The sequence below is a fragment of the Cricetulus griseus genome, chromosome 7 (assembly GCF_003668045.3).
Source record: "Cricetulus griseus strain 17A/GY chromosome 7, alternate assembly CriGri-PICRH-1.0, whole genome shotgun sequence".
Lineage (NCBI taxonomy): Eukaryota > Metazoa > Chordata > Mammalia > Rodentia > Cricetidae > Cricetulus > Cricetulus griseus.
In genome coordinates this window covers 130,336,843-130,350,195 of record NC_048600.1, presented here as the reverse complement: position 1 = coordinate 130,350,195, position 13,353 = coordinate 130,336,843, and the positions used below count along the sequence as shown (strand labels likewise).

Here is a 13,353-nt window from a genome sequence, read left to right as displayed (position 1 = left end):
TGTGACCATCCTCTCAGTGTCCCTACTGCCCACGCCTGGACAGTGTAGCCCACCTGCATGCACCCTGCACCTGCCGATCTCCTGCTCACGTCCCCCTTTCCCCAAAGCTGTACCAGGGAGGACTCCATCAAGCCCGTCCTTGGAAGCGCCATCTCCAGAGGGTCCCTGGCTTGTCTTCTGGCTGGCAGCAGGTCTCAAGTCCCCTTCCTCCTCTCCTACTATATCTTTTGTGCCAGGGTGCACCTTGTAGCTCGGGCCACTTGAAGAAAGAAGGCATTCCAAGAGGTGATTTTTTTTTTCAAGACATGGTTTCTCTGTTTAACTTTGGAGCCTGTCCTGGAACTCACTCTGTAGACCAGGCTGGCCTCAAACTCAGAGATCTGTCTGCTTCTGCCTCCTGAGTGCTGGGATTAAAGGTGCATGCCACCACCATTCAAGGTGACATTTTAAAGCCTATGTGGCAGCCGGAAGGTCCAGCCTCTCTGATGCCATACAAAGGCATATTTATTGTCACATAAAGTGTTTCCGCATACCAAGGTTCCTAACCTAATTTACATGTCTCACTGGAGAGCATCACACTCCCTCATGACTCCAGTCCTTTATCATGCATCATTTGCAGAACACAATAATACAGGAGCCTCAGGTGTACCAGAGATGTCTTGAGACCAAAGTCATGGAATGGCTGCAATGCCCCGTTTTCCCCAAGGATTCCTCAAGGTCACAGTACTTCTAAAAAACAGCTGTTCATTCTAATGTCTACCCCATATGGTGATTCTGCTAAATTCCCACGACACTTTTGTCTACTTTTATGCTGTTACTTTTAGGTAGTTTTTATTGCTTGTTTGTTTGTTTGAGGTAGGGTCTTACTTTGTAGGCTGTCCTGGAACTAAGACCAGGCTGAACTTGAACCCACAAAGACACCTATCTGCCTCCAGAGTGCTGATTACGGGTGTTTCCACCATGCCTGGTCATTTATTTTGGAGGGGAGAGGGGTATATTTGACACAGGTTCTACTCTGTGCCCAGCTGGCCTATAATTCACTACGGAGACCAGGCTGGTCTCAAACTTAAGGCTTTCCTGCTGCCTCTGCCTCTTGAGTGCTGGGATTTCAGGCATGTGCTACCATGCTGGACTAGTATTGTCTTTGAGACAGGGTCTTGCTGTGTAGTCTAGGCTGACCTCAACCTCATAATCTTCCTGCCTCAGCTTCCCAAGTGCTTGAATTATAAGTGCTCATGAGCCATGAGCCTGGCTGAAAATAACAACAAATAGCCAGGTGGTGATGCCCCACACTCAGGAGGCAGAGGCAGGTGACCTCGGAGTTCCTCTGAGTTTGAGGCCAGCCTGGTCTACAGAGTGATTTCCAGGACAGCCAGGACTGTTTCACAGAGAAACCCTGTCTCAAAAAACCAAACCAAACCAAACACAAAACACTGTCCCCACGCCTGGCTACCAGCTATATCCAGACCAACCACCCCAAAGCCAGTAGATCTGTTAGCGTCTGAGGTTTACAGTGTTCCTTCCAAGCTGTGGGTCCAAAGTCACTGCAGCAAGAGATGGGGTGAGAAGAAGAAACCCAGGTAGAGCTCCAGGCTGCACCCCTGCCCGCCTTTGTAGTCACCATGAGCATACCACCCTCGGGGCCACTCCTACAGGTTCTCAAAGTACAGGCCTGCACTGGCCACTGAGAGCCTGGCAGGGTGTGCATTGTCACTCCTCAGAGGCTCAGCTCACTGTCAGTTCACAGGAAGGCTGAGACACAGTGTTCAGCAGAGGTGTGGCCATGGACCCTGACCTGCTTTCCCCAAGGGACCCAGATGTCACTCAACTTTGGGCCCCACCCTGGTTTAATGTATCTTGGAGCCCACGTATCTGGTTCAAGCCCCAGCCCTGCCACTTGGGGAGCATGGCTTCACCTTTGTGCACAGGTGGGTGGAGGGTTAGCACGTGGTGCAATGTTGGGGGGCACACAAGAGCCCTTAGTCTGCAGAGGACTGCTCCAGACCAGGGCTTGCATGGAGAGAGGTATACAAACTTCTGAGACAACCCCTTCCTAAGAAATTTGAGTGATTCCAAAAAATGCATATTTATACATTGTATCCATGAGTTAATATACATACCATTGCGCACACTATAAAACACTCAATAAAACATTTGAAGGGATTTGATAAAATAAGAGAGGTAGAATTCTCCTGTTCTTCCTGCTGACCTGAGGATGAGGTCCTGGAGCCGCCTGTAGGCAGTGGTTCCTGGTACCAGGGTGAGGAGGCGGAAGGGCCAGGGGTGGGGGCACTGGAGGAAGCTGCGGCAGAGCCGCGGGTGGGGTGGGGTGTGTGTTTGGGGAGCTCGGTGCTACCGCTCTGTGCGGCTGGGGAAGTGAAATCTGGAGACGGGATCCGAGGCCCCTGGGGTTCCTGGGGTTCCGGGGCTGGAGGAGCTCAGCCTGGTGGAGGATCCTAGCCGGGGTGTCCTGGGGCCTGGCGAGCCTGGGCACGGGAATCCGGGGCAGAAGGACCGCGGACGCGAAGCTCGAGAGCGAGGGGACTCGGGCTCCGGACTCAGCTCGGGCAGCAGCCGCGACAGGTCGTCCACCAAGTGCCACTTCTCCTGGACCTGCTGCAGGAAAACCGGGGACCAGATGTTAGCTCAAGCCAGCTGCAGCCAGAAGCCACGCCCACGACGCAATCTGAGGCCTCGGCGCCACCAGGGCCTGATCTCCAGGCAGCCGGGCGCCACCTGGAAGCCCGGCCCCTTGCTTAGGTCCCCGCCCCCGACACACCCAGCCCGGACCCCGGCCACGCCCACAGCCAAGGCCACGCCTCCACCGAAGGAGGCTGCCAGTCACAGGCGCCAAGGGTTCCTCCCTAACTCCAGGTACACCGCGCACCGCCCGAGAAAGCAAGCCCTGGCTCTCCTCGGCCCGGCCCTTCAGCCACGCTGCAAACTCCCGAAGCGCCCGGCCGAAGGGCAGCCACTCACCCACACCAGCTGCTTCCGTAGCCCGTGGATGGCTCTGGCATTCGCCCGGGACTGGGAGACGCACACGGTGAGGACGAGGCTTAAGGCAGACAGACAGGACTCCAGGTCAGTCCCCTCCCGCAGCCATCCTCCTGCCTCCGCCTCCCGAGTGCGAGCATCTCAGGTGTGCAGTCTGCCGTCTCAATCGCAAAGCTCTGCGCCCAGCCTTTTGTCGGAAGATTCCCCTTCTTCCCACACCAGCCCTCACTGGTGCCCCAGCATGGCAGGGCTGCCTCTGGGGGGTGGGGGTGGCTCTCGGTGGCCATGCAGTCTTCTTCATGGCATCCTAGGAGCCCAGAGGGCCTGCGTATCCCCGCAGATCACCTCTCTTGGAGCCAGCTTCCCTGGTTCCTGCGCCCCAGGGCGCCGACTGGAGATGCCCAGGTGCACACCACCCCCGGGGAAGGAAAACAAACAAACAAACAGACGGGGTCTCTCCCTCGGTCCCGGCCCTCCAGAGTCACCTGAGCAGGATGAGGAGCGGGAAACTGAAGGCGTGGGAGCTGAGGTAACGGAGGGCGCGCTGGCCGGAAGGCGGGAGCTGGAGGGCCACCAGCTCCGGGACCACCTGCCAGGGGGCTGAGTAGTTGGCGAAGAGGCCGCAGTCCCAGGAGGAGTGGGTGCTGGAGAGGCGGGAAGCCACAGGGCTGTCAGGCTCTGGGGTAGCGGCTGCTGCTGCACCAGCCTCCCAGCCGCCCGCCCCATCACCTGCTGGTCACGTAGCCCAGAGGAACCGCGGCCAGAAGCAAGCCCAGGAGCAGCACCAGTTGGAAGAAGAAGGTGGAGCTGGAGGCTCGGAACAGCCTCGGGGACGCCCTGGAGTTCCTCAGGAGGGTGTACTGGAGGTGGGCGGGAGAGCCGGACTCACCAGGGTGTTTTGCGGACCATGGGGTCTGAGGGCCCGGGGAGGGAGGGAGAGAGGGGGGAGGGCAGAGTGAGGATGCAGCCCCCAGCTCCCCACCTTCTTGATGTAGAAGGTGAGAAAGAGGAAGACGCTGTTGAGGAGCGGCAGCAGGGGGCAGTAGAAGAGGGCCATCCAGGTGACAGTCTGCGCAGCCACGATGTCCAGCACGTTCTTGGGCACCAGGAACTCCTCCCGGTCCAGCCAGGTCCAGAACCAGCCCGAGAAGCGCTCCACTAACAGCCTGGGGTGGGGGTGGGGGTGTGTGCGAGCCACATGGTCTTCACTCTGGGCCATCACACGCTTACTCACGGGGTCAGACCCGGCTCACCACGCTTGGCAGTGGCCTCCAGCTGTGCCCAGGGGCGTCCCCACGGAGCTCACCTCCGAGGCAGGGTGACCAGGAAGGCGAAGGCCACGGTGAGCAGGGAGTTGAAGATGATTAGTTTATACAGCTCTTCACCCACCGAATTCTCCCAGCACTGGGCGCAGAGGAAAGGGACCCATCACTATCCCCGGGTTCCTCCACACTCCCCGCTCACCCATCGCTTGCCGGGGTTGGGGGTTGGGGGTGGGTTGGGTCTCAGTCAGCCATGACCTCGGGGCCTTTAGTAGAGCGGAAGACTCCCAAGCCAGGAGAGCTACAGCACATCGGGGTGTGGTGCAGGGCACCCCCTGGAGGCACGCCGTGGTATGGCAGCCCCGCCTCCTGGGGAAGGACAAGGACCAAAAGGGACGCGGCTCTGGAGTTTTGAGGTGGGGCTTTGTGGGGAAGGATGGGTTGCCACCTGGTATTCGCAGGCGTTGTAGCCGTAGGACTCGCAGCTGGTTCTGTTTCTGCCTACGCACAGCACAGTCTGACCCAGCGAGAAGGAGAACATCCCCAGGCTGGCCAGCTTCAGCACCACGCACCTGCGGGCAGGGGATGGATGCATCGGAGGAGGGTCGGGGCTAAAGCCAGGCCACGGAGTGGCTGGTGTCTGAGACCGCCTCCTTCCAGCCTGCTTCATCTCCCGCCAGTGCTTTTTAAAATGCGTTCCTCAAGGCTGACTCTACTTGGCTCACGGGAATGGATCCTGCCTCTAAACCAGTTTGGGAAATACTGTCCCAGCCAGCTGTCTTCTCTGCTGCCAGCTTGAGTCCTGCAAGGGAAAGTCCGCGCCTTCCTGGGTCCTCAGAGCCTTACTTCAGGACACACCTTCCTCCTCCTCCTCTTTTCTTTCTTTTTTAAAACTATGTAGCCCTGGCTAGCCTAGAACTTACTAGGTAAACCAGGCTAGCTTCTGAGGGCTGGTGTTAAAGGTGTGCACCACCATGCCTGGCCACCTTTCTCTCTCTCTCTCTCTCTCTCTCTCTCTCTCTGGTTTTTCAGGACTGGGTTTCTTTGAGTAACAGCTTTGACTGTCCTGGAACTAGCTCGTGTAGACCAGGCTGGCCTCAAACTCACAGAGATTCACCTGCCTCTGTCTCCCAAGTGCTGGGATTAAAGGCGTGTGTCACCACTGCCTGGCACTACTTATATTTTTAAATTTTTATTTTTTGTCTATTTATTTGAGACAGAGTCTCACTTTGTAGCCCAGGCTGTCCTGGGACTTGTTCTGTGGACCCAGTTGGCCTTAAACTCCTAGAGCTCTGCCTGTGCTCTTTTTACTTGTAAAATGCCGTGTTTTATGTCTGTGTGTAGGATGCGCCTGTGAATATAGTTGCTAGTGAAGTCCAGAGGCATCGGGTCTCCTTGGAGTCAGAGTTGCAGGCAACTGTGAGCTGCCGGGTGTGGGTGGTGGGAATGTGATTTGTGTCCTCTGGCAGAGCCTTATCTCCAGTCTTTACTTTTAAAATTTACTTTGAGACAGGGTCTTTCACTAAACCTGAAGCTCAGTGTTCCGACTGAGACTGTCCAGTAAGCTCCTGGGATCTACCATGTCCCCCCGCCCCCAATGCTGGTGTGGGGTGTGGAGCATTGCCCGGCCCTGGCCTCTTGTTTTCTAAAGCTGCATTGTTTGCAGGTTTGCTGGCCTGAGGGCTTCAGGTGTTTCTCCAGTCTCCCATCTCAACACCGGAGTGCTATGGTTGCATGCGTGTGCCACCACATCTGGCTTTCTCCATGTGTTCCCGGCGTTGAAGCCCAGGTTGTTACGCTACATGCCATGTGCTTTTCCACACTGAGCCATCTCGCCAGACCTTGACTTTGATCATTTGACGGCATCTTGCTGCGTAGCCCAGGCTAGCTTTGAGCTTGTCATCTCCCTGCCTCCTCCGCCTCTCAAGTGCTGGGGCTGGCACAGTTTGAGTTGTTTCTCATGTTTGTTTCAAAGCAAATCGGAACTGACCATGAGGGAAGCAGAGGGGAAAGAAGGCAAGACCCTGAGAAGACAGAGAGAAGTTAGTGAAGAGAAGTTAGTTAGTTAGTTAGAAGAGAGTTAGAGAAGTTAGTGTGCGCCTACAAGGCGCACAGAGGTTTCGAGGGGAACGCTCAGAGTGGGGCTTGCAGTGGAATCAGGACCAAGTGGCAGAGCTAGGGGGTCAAGAGTGACCTAGGCTAGGACTTCAGCTGTGAGAGGAAGACCTCAGGGCAACGAGTCCAGCCTCATGGTTCCCAGGAGCTGTGTCTCAAATCTCCAGACTTTGTACGTATTCACGGCTGGCTCTTGACTCCCCAAGGCCAAACAGCACCCCCCCCTCCCCATGGCTCTCTGCTTCGGGCAGGCTGATAGCTCCCTTCGGGGGAAGCCTCAGATTTGGTCCTGAGGCTGAATGTTCTAGAAGCACTGCCCACCTCCCCTTTGGTGTAGCGATGAACATGAGAGTCCCCCAGTTCAGGACCTTGACGATGCACCCCTGGTACTCACCAGATCAGGGTGAGGTTGACCTCGGTGCTGGGAGGGTAGTTCTCCAGCTGGATCACGACTGTGAAGAGTTGGGGACCAAGGAAGTTGACTAGGGCAATGACTCCAGGGGGCAGGTATTGCAGCACCAGGAAAAGGGACTCCTGTCAGGGGAGGAGGAGGGGAGGCTGAGGTTGCAAGGATGCAGCTCACCTGCAGGGCCTTGGCCTGAGCTTCTGTTTTTCTCGTCTGTAAAATGGGATCACCTATCTCCGCTCACAGTTCACACCAGAAAAGCAAGCAAACAAACCATAAAGAAAGGAATATATGGGGGCTGGAGAGATGGCTCAGAGGTTAAGAGCACTGACGCTCTTCCAGAGGTCCTGAGTTCAATTCCCAGCAACCACATGGTGGCTCACAACCATCTGTAACTCCAGTTCCAGGGGATCTGACTGACACCCTCATACAAGCACACATACAGACCAAACACAAATGCACCAATGAACATAAAATTAATTAATTAAAAAACATAGTAAATAAACAGATCTTTAAAAAAAAAAAAAAAAAAAAAGGAATACACTGTCCCGAACCTCCTTGTTGTCCTGTGAGTACTTGGTGGCCCAGAAGATGGCGCTGATGGCTCCAGCCACTAGGAGTACAATGAGGACATTGGTACGTAGGTAGGCCAGCAGGTGGCAGGCCTTCTGGGCCCGGGTCTGTTGCTGAGCCAGCTCCAGGCGGCGGCCCTCTTCCAGCTCCACCTGAGGGGAGGGGGGGCTGAATCATTTTATGTGCACAGGTATACACCCACCTTTTGTCGTTGGATTTTTAAGTTTTTCTTTTGACACTCTGTGTGCGTGCGCCTGTGCGTGTGTGCGTGTGTGTGTGTGTGTGTGTGTGTGTGTGTGTGTGTGTGTGATGGTGCACACCTGGAGGTCAGAGTACAACTGGCAGGAGCTGTTTCTTTTCTCCCCTGTGTGGGATCCAGAGATAAACCTCAAGAAGGCAGGCTTCACAAGGCCCTTTACCTGAAGAGCCACCCTCGCTTGTGAACCCCTTGTTGAGACAGGGTTTTGCCTCATAATCTTGGCTGGCCCGGCACTTATACAGTTGTAGCTCAGATTAGTCTCAAACTCATGGCAGTCCCCCTGCCTCAGCCTCTGAGTACTAGGATCACAGACACGCACTTCACACCTAGACCCTTTTTTTTTTCTTTTGGTTTTTCGAGACAGGGTTTCTCTGTGGCTTTGGAGGCTGTTCTGGAACTAGCTCTTGTAGACCAGGCTGGCCTGGAACTCACAGAGATCCACCTGCCTCTGCCTCCCGAGTGCTGGGATCAAAGGTCTGTGCCACCAACGCCCAGGACCTAGACACATATATTTATTTTGTGACAGGGTCTCATTATGTGGCCCTGGCTGACCTGGAGCTTGCTACGTTGTAGTTCAGGGGGACCTTGAACTCACAGTGATCCACCTGCCTCCACCTCCCAAGTGCAGGGATTAAAGATGCTTGCCACCAGGCCTGGCTCACACATTCTTACAACGTTTGCATGTTCTCATACACAGCTGGTTCACACTGTCATCTGGTTCATCCTGTTCACACTCACACAGCCCCCCACCCTCCACTTTCCTCAAGACACAGACAGACAGACAGACAGGCAGGCAGACAGGCAGGCAGACAGGCAGGCAGGCAGGCAGACACACACACACACACACACACACACACACACACACTCACACAGCCCCCCACCCTCCACTTTCCTCATGACACAGACAGACAGGCAGGCAGGCAGGCAGGCAGACAGGCACACACACACACACACACACACACACACACACACACACACACACTCTGCCTCCCACACACCTTCAGTTCATTGCTGATTTCGTGTTTCTTGATAGTGGCAGCTTCCCACACCCGGATGCAGAAGTCCCAGGAGGAGAAGACTTTGGCACTAAGGGGCGCCCTGTAGCCCTGGCCCAGGAGTGGCTGGTGTGGCAGCGCCTCTACCATCCTGGGGGAAAGGAGAAGGATTGCTGTGGGGGTTCCTCCACTCTCCACCCTTGGCAGTGGCTTGGCTTGGATTCTGGCCTCAGAAAGTTGGGGCGGGACCCCCTGTTCCTGGGTAACCGCCTCACGGTACAGGAGGCAGGCCGGGGGTCTGGGTGAGCCTCATTGCACAGGGATCTATGTGGCAACTGGTGAAGGACGGCCAAGGATGGAGGCCTGTAGGTGACTCGGAGTCTTCCCTCACCTCCGCAGTGCCCCACAGAAGCAGAGGAGCAGGCAAGCCATTGGGCTGAGGAGGTAGGCCAGGCGGATGCTGTATGCCGAGCGGCGCTCTGGCCCTGCCCGGTAGGCACCATAGAAGAGGTAGGTGTTGTTGAAGGCCTGGAGACATAGCAAGGACATGTGAATGCAGGGCCCTGTCATAAGTGCTTGTCCTGCAAGGACGGACGAGACCTCCCTCTGTATCCCAAGCTGGCCTTCATCTTGTGATCCTCCCGCCTCAGCCTCCAGAGTGTTGGCACCACTGTGCCTGACATAAAATAGCCCTGTCTCACAGACACTCCAAAAAGTTAGGGGACTTGCCCAAGGTCATAAGGATATGCATCCAGGACTTACGATACTGGCTCAGCGGCCTCGAGGAATTGGAGTGTGTGTGTGTGTGTGTGTGTGTGTGTGTGTGTGTGTGTGTGTGTGTGTGCGTATCTGAGAGGCCTGCACACTTTCCCCATTTGTCTCTTGCTCCAGGCTGGGTTCTATGGCTCATGGACACATGTCCCTATGTCCTTATATCTAGCCTGACTGGCCTGTGTGAGACTTTCCCTTAAAAGACAAAATGTCAGTCAGGAGGTGGTGGCGCACACCTTTAATCCCAGCACTCAGGAGGCAGAGGCAGGTGGCTCTCTGTGAGTTCGAGGCCAGCCTGGTCTACAAGTAAGTTCCAGGACAGCCTCCAAAGCTACACAGAGAAACCCTGTCTTGAAAAACAAACAAAACAAAAGCCAAAATGTCTCTTGAGGAGCAGGGGTCCTTTCAGACTGGAGTTGCCCAGATGCCCCAGAGCATAGCCACATATCCCAAAGAGACCTCACTTACCCTGCCAGTCAGAATATTCCAAAGCGGGTTGTGGAACCTTGGAATGCCACTCTGGGGCAGGTGGCTGCCGGAGCACTGGAGGCCTGTGGAGTAGAAAGAGAGGACCAACCAGGCAGGGTCCCCAAGACACGCGTGACATTCAATCTTCCAACTCCTTTGCATCTACCCTAACCCTGAGGCTGTCAGAGTCCAAGGCTAGCCCTTGCAGCATGCCCAGGCTGAGGGGCACAGGGTCAGGGCAATTCCAGCACTCACTTAGTTTCAGGGCAGGGCCTGGCTCGGGGTGGTGGAGCCAGACCAGGGGCAAGAGGACAAAGCTGGCCGTCATCAGTAGCGTCAGCAGGTTGAGCAGCAGCAGGAAGCGAAGGAAAGTAAAGTAGGACTGGATCCCGGTCCCGAAGAGGCCTATGGGAAAAGTGGGGAGGCTCAGGCGCCCAGGCTGGGAATGGCGGGGCTGTGTGGCGTGTGTGAGTGGGGACCAGCGCGCGTCAACATCGGAGCTTCACGTGCAGGATCTCCAAGAGCCCTCGGAGGGCTGTCACACACCAAGGGGAGGTGCATGGGAGCAACCCGAGGGGTGTATAAGGATGGAGGGGCGCACTAGGGAGGTGGGAAGAGAGGGTCGGCATGGGATCCTACCCCCAATCTCGTAGAGCGCTCCCTCCCAGAGCCCGAAGCCGCGGGCCAGCTTCTGGGCTGCTTCCCTCAGGTGCTGTAGAGCCACCTTCTCTCTGCGATGCCACCGCTGCCAGAAGGAGGGCCTGGCCCCCTCGGGCTCCCTCAGTTCCCTGCAGGAGCGTGGTGAAGGGGGCGCCCTTGAGTCGTCCCTCCGACAGGTGCATCCTCGGCGGGCGCTGCCCCCGCCCCGCCCCGCCCCCACCGCGGCTCCTCCAGCGGGCGAGCCGCACCTACCGGATGAAGCGCTTGTCGGCCATGGAGTAGGGCAGCATCCGCAGCGGCTCCCGCGAGGCGCACAGCCGCTCCACTTCTTCCTCCCACAGCTCCTCCGCGGCCGCCCGGGGGCCCGGGCCTGGCTGCACCGACCACTGCCGAGACATCCCGGTGGGCGCGCGGGACGGACGAGCGCGATCCTTGCTCTCAGCAGGAACGAGCGGCGCCCCGGGGTGGTGAGCCTCGCCTCGGCCCTGCCAGGCCCACCGGGAAAAGAAGTCTGCTGGGGTCGCAGCCGGGGCTGTCCCGCTCTCTGCACCTCCCAGCAAGGCCTAGGCCTCCCAGCCTGCCAAATGAGGTGAAGGGCCACCAGGAAATGAGAGAGAGAGAGAGAGAGAGAAAGATAGAGAGAGAGAGAGAGAGAGAGAGAGACAGAGACACAGACAGAGAGAGAGAGACAGACAGACAGACACACACACACACAGAGACAGACAGAGAGACACACAGAGAGAGAGAGAGACAGAGAGACAGACAGAGAGAGACAGAGACACACAGAGAGAGAGAGAGAGAGAGAGAGAGAGAGAGAAAGAGAGAGAGTCAGCGAAGGCTGGCTGTCACGAACCTTAAGCTTTGGAACAACACAATCCCCACTCCTTTCCATGTGCGGGTCGCCTTTTGGGGAAGTCTCCCCTGTTCTGAACCCCGACAGCTCCCAGAACCCTGCTTCCTGCAACACCCAGCTTTGGATGTCCTAGGGCCCCATTCTGTGTGTTGTTTTGTTCAGCCTGGGTATGCTTTGGTCTTCAGGGACCCAGAATAGGAGGAGGCGTGGCTACATCCCCAACCGTGAGAAAAGGAGGAACCCCCAAACCACCCCGGAGGAAGCCATAGACTGGGTCCAACGCCTTTGCCTCAACTCTTTCCCCTCTCACCGTCCTTCCCTCCGCACAGCAGGCAGCTCGTCAAGGGGCGAGGGACCATGCTCTCCCTCGTGCGTGCGACCAGCTCTCGACCCACCAGACAGGGCCCTGAGGAGTGGGGTGGGGTCACGTGACAGGAACGGGGGGAGGGCGAGCAGCGTCTCCTCCCCTCCACCCACTCCCGCCTTCCCGCAGTTTTCTCTGCCTGTGCGTGCCCTTCCTACAGCGGGGGGCGAGGGCTCAGGTGGGCTCGCACCAGGCCTGCCCACTTCCCGCCGGCTCGCCCGCCGCCCGCCCGCCCTCCAGGCGTTAGACCTGTCTCAGCCGTTTGTTATCTGTGCTCCGCAGTCGCCCAGAGAGAGTGATAGTGACACGTGGAGGGTCCCAGAGCACCCAGCCGCTGGCTCTCCAACACGCTGCCATTATTTCCTTCCTTCCTTCCTTCCTTCCTTCCTTCCTTCCTTCCTTCCTTCCTTCCTTCCTTCCTTCCTTCTTCTTTTCTTTTTGTTATTTGAAGGCAGCGTCTCAATGCAAAGCTCTGGTTGTCCTGGGACTCCCTCTCTAGACCAGGTGGCCTTGAACTGGGCGAGCACCAGGCCTCCAGGCCAGTGCGCTATTTCTGAACTTCCCGCTCTCAGCGCAGGCTCTGCCCTCGCTCGCTCGCTCGCTCCCTCTTGTGTGTCCTGGCGCCGAGCCCAGGCTAAGTGCTTAGGAAGCACTCTGCGCGGTCCTCACCGACTAGGAGGACTAGACCTTTAGGAGTCGGTCATCCTGGCCAGTTCCCGTTCTGGGAGCCCCACCCTCTGCTCCCTGTTTACCTCTTTCGAGGCCTTGTCATCTCAGCCCTGGATCCCCCGAGCCTCCCTGTGTCCCTGGGTTTCAACAAAGTTCATGCAGGAAGGCTGCCCCGGAAATGGCTTTCAAGTTGGGACAGAAGCCGTAAAAAGTGCGAGGGCGGCTGAGGAGGGCTGGGTCTGCGGGCCAGGACGCCCCACCCAGCCTCGGGGACAGCTGCGAGACTCTGTCACTGCCCCTCGGCGCCCCCAGCTCCGGGCGACCCTGTGATCGCTGTGCCCCACACGCTTCCTGGCGTCTGACACCCTCTGAGGGGCGGGGCTCGCTCTTCCGCTTTACTTCCTCCTTTCTCACGCTCTCCTGTGGGCCACTCGGGGGAAGGGGCTCCTGGGGCGTTCTGGGGGCCAAGCCCCCTGCTCCAGATGGTGACACCGGGCGCTGGTGAAGCTTCGTCAGCCTCAGTCTCCTCATCTGTGAGACAGAAAGGGCACTGCCTATGTCTCGGCCACAGAAAACCAGGCAACTGGCACAGCCTTGGGGACAGTGGGTGCCGGAAGCGGCTGGAACTCCAGCTTCAGAAATCGACACCACGCCCAGGGCAGAGGAGGAGGCGGTACCCCACTCCTCAGCGGGAGACGGGGGCAGTGGGAAGAGTCTGGGAGCAGGGGTGACCCAGTCCCTCGTGGAGAGGCTGGGAGCTGAGTGCGCTGGGAGACACCGTGCCGTTTAGAAACTCGGAGAAACCCAGTCCTTCAAAAACTGGGGACCCCACCTAGGGGTTGCACACACCCAAATACTGGGCCGCGCCCACTTTGTTCCGGCTTCAGGGCGGAGTCGGAGGCTGGCGCGCACAGGGCACTGTTTTGGATGGGCAGGGCCTCCCCGCAGGCGGGCGGGCGCG

The 13,353-nt window shown here is 57.5% G+C and overlaps 1 protein-coding gene across 7 annotated transcripts; it reads right to left on the bottom strand.

Moving 5' to 3' along the window:
* Nucleotides 1-2,061: 2,061 nt before the first annotated feature.
* On the bottom strand, nt 2,062-13,277 carry Tmc8 (transmembrane channel like 8). Of its 7 annotated transcripts, none has more exons than XM_027425547.2 (17): nt 11,973-13,277; nt 11,360-11,765; nt 10,759-10,991; nt 10,486-10,634; nt 10,102-10,251; nt 9,847-9,929; nt 8,999-9,135; nt 8,611-8,758; nt 7,335-7,505; nt 6,769-6,908; nt 4,708-4,831; nt 4,304-4,401; nt 3,980-4,163; nt 3,727-3,857; nt 3,483-3,641; nt 2,980-3,058; nt 2,062-2,613 (listed from the first exon to the last, which is right to left on the bottom strand). In XM_027425547.2, exons 2-17 carry the CDS (start codon nt 11,396-11,398, stop codon nt 2,353-2,355), a joined length of 2,286 nt encoding a protein of 761 aa, XP_027281348.1. In that variant the 5' UTR covers nt 11,399-11,765; nt 11,973-13,277; the 3' UTR covers nt 2,062-2,352. The 7 variants fall into 7 exon arrangements, with proteins under 7 accessions (XP_027281348.1, XP_027281346.1, XP_027281349.1 ...); XM_027425545.2 differs by having other exon boundaries at nt 2,062-2,616; nt 11,973-13,266; XM_027425548.2 differs by having other exon boundaries at nt 2,062-2,616; nt 10,759-11,083; nt 11,670-11,765; nt 11,973-13,266.
* Nucleotides 13,278-13,353: the final 76 nt, after the last annotated feature.

Bases quoted from the DNA above. Each gene is read 5' to 3' on its own strand.
- Tmc8 (XM_027425545.2), bottom strand. From the start codon at position 11,398: ATGGAAAGGAGTGGGGATTGTGTTGTTCCAAAGCTTAAG. The intron at 10,635-10,758 runs GTAGGTGCGGCT...ACGCTCCTGCAG, and splicing joins GCCGACAAGCGCTTCATCCG to GGAACTGAGGGAGCCCGAGG. The intron at 9,136-9,846 runs GTAAGTGAGGTC...CTATGTCTCCAG, and splicing joins GGAATATTCTGACTGGCAGG to GCCTTCAACAACACCTACCT.